The sequence below is a fragment of the Condylura cristata genome, unplaced genomic scaffold (genome assembly GCF_000260355.1).
Source record: "Condylura cristata isolate star-nosed mole 26May11 unplaced genomic scaffold, ConCri1.0 scaffold00021, whole genome shotgun sequence".
Taxonomy (NCBI): domain Eukaryota; kingdom Metazoa; phylum Chordata; class Mammalia; order Eulipotyphla; family Talpidae; genus Condylura; species Condylura cristata.
Window position 1 is genome coordinate 39,291,809 of NW_004567122.1, and position 1,714 is coordinate 39,293,522.

Consider the following 1,714-nt stretch of genomic DNA (forward strand, 5'->3'; position numbering starts at 1 on the left):
GATACTTAAGAGAATAAGTAATTGTCAGCACATTAAGCATATCAGCCTTGAATGTTTGATGGTATAATTTGAGATAGGATGGTGTTACAAAGGTTGTTTTTCCAAAAAATTGAAAGTTCTGAACTTCATGAATGGGAGGGAGTCATACTTAGGACCCAAGATTAAAGGGCTAATTTCTCAAAACAGCCCATTTAGTTGGAATCAATTCCAGGATGTATTATAAAAATAGGGAAATTATAAAATGAGATGGTTAATTTATTTTGATTTATCCATAACTATATCACAAAGTTTTAAGCAATAAAGTAAATAAGCAATATTTATTTTTTAAACTATTATATCTGTCTCTTTTTTTTTGTTACCTACAGAATTATGGAGTGGGGCAATTATTCCATGTATGACGACTTTGTCCTCCTGGGCTTGTTTAGCAACAGACGTTTCCCTTGGCTTCTCTTTGTCCTTATCCTCCTTGTCTTTATCATCTCCATAGCTAGCAACACCATCATGATCATTCTAATCCACATAGACTCCCGCCTCCATACCCCCATGTACTTTCTGCTTAGCCAGCTCTCCCTCATGGATATCCTCTACATTTCTACTATTGTACCTAAGATGCTGGTTGACCAGATGGTGGGGCAGAGATTCATTTCTTTTGCAGGCTGCACAGCCCAACACTTCCTCTACTTGACCTTGGCAGGGGCCGAGTTTTTTCTGCTGGGACTTATGTCCTATGACCGCTACGTTGCCATCTGCAACCCTTTGCGCTATCCTATCCTCATGAGCCGCAAGGTCTGCTTGTTCATTGTGGGAGCAGCTTGGGTGGGAGGGTCAATAGATGGATTCCTGCTCACCCCAGTCACCATGCAGTTCCCTTTCTGTGCCTCTCGGGAAATAAACCACTTCTTCTGTGAAGTTCCTGCCCTACTGAAGCTCTCTTGTACTGATACCTCAGTGTATGAGACAGCCATGTATGTCTGCTGCATCATGATGCTCCTCATACCTTTCTCTGTTATCTCAGCCTCTTATACAAAGATTCTTATCACTGTCTATAGAATGAGTGAAGCAGAGGGGAGGCGAAAGGCAGTGGCCACATGTTCCTCACATATGGTGGTTGTCAGTCTTTTCTATGGGGCTGCCATGTACACCTATGTATTGCCTCATTCTTATCATACCCCAGAGAAGGACAAGGCTGTGTCTGCATTCTACACTATCCTCACTCCCTTGCTCAACCCACTCATCTACAGCCTCAGGAACAAAGATGTCACAGGGGCCCTACAAAAGGCTCTCGGAAGATGCTTGTCCTCAGGAAGAGTAACCAGCTTCTAAAGAAAGTGTGTTTGCTAATAAATGTTTGAAGAAAAGGGTATTGATTTTTTTAATCACCTTTGGATTTCAATATTGTCCACATGGAAACTTAACAAGTTATGTAGTGTGTTGGCATTGATGGAATTTGAAAATCTCATCATAGGATTTTGAAGATTTGGTCGTATTTTAAAAAGTTTGAGGATTCTGAATAATGGGTTATTTAGGATGTCATGGGAATAAAGTTGAGGTTCTTGCTTTCTACAAAGTACATATTCCCTGGGAGACCATGTTTTTGTCTGTTTCTTGAGTGGTCATTCATGACAAAGGAAATGTTGATCTACTCACCTCTAACTTCTAATCATATTTGCTTTATATAGTACATAAATTTACCTCTTTAATGAAAGCAACCAGT

General features: G+C 40.2%; 1 protein-coding gene across 1 annotated transcript; it reads left to right on the plus strand.

Annotated features, from left to right (window-relative positions):
* The first annotated feature begins 369 nt into the window (after window positions 1-369).
* Window positions 370-1,323, plus strand: LOC101624577 (olfactory receptor 2T27). The gene has a single exon (XM_004686896.1). It carries the CDS (start codon window positions 370-372, stop codon window positions 1,321-1,323), a length of 954 nt encoding a protein of 317 aa, XP_004686953.1.
* The last annotated feature ends 391 nt before the right edge of the window (window positions 1,324-1,714 follow it).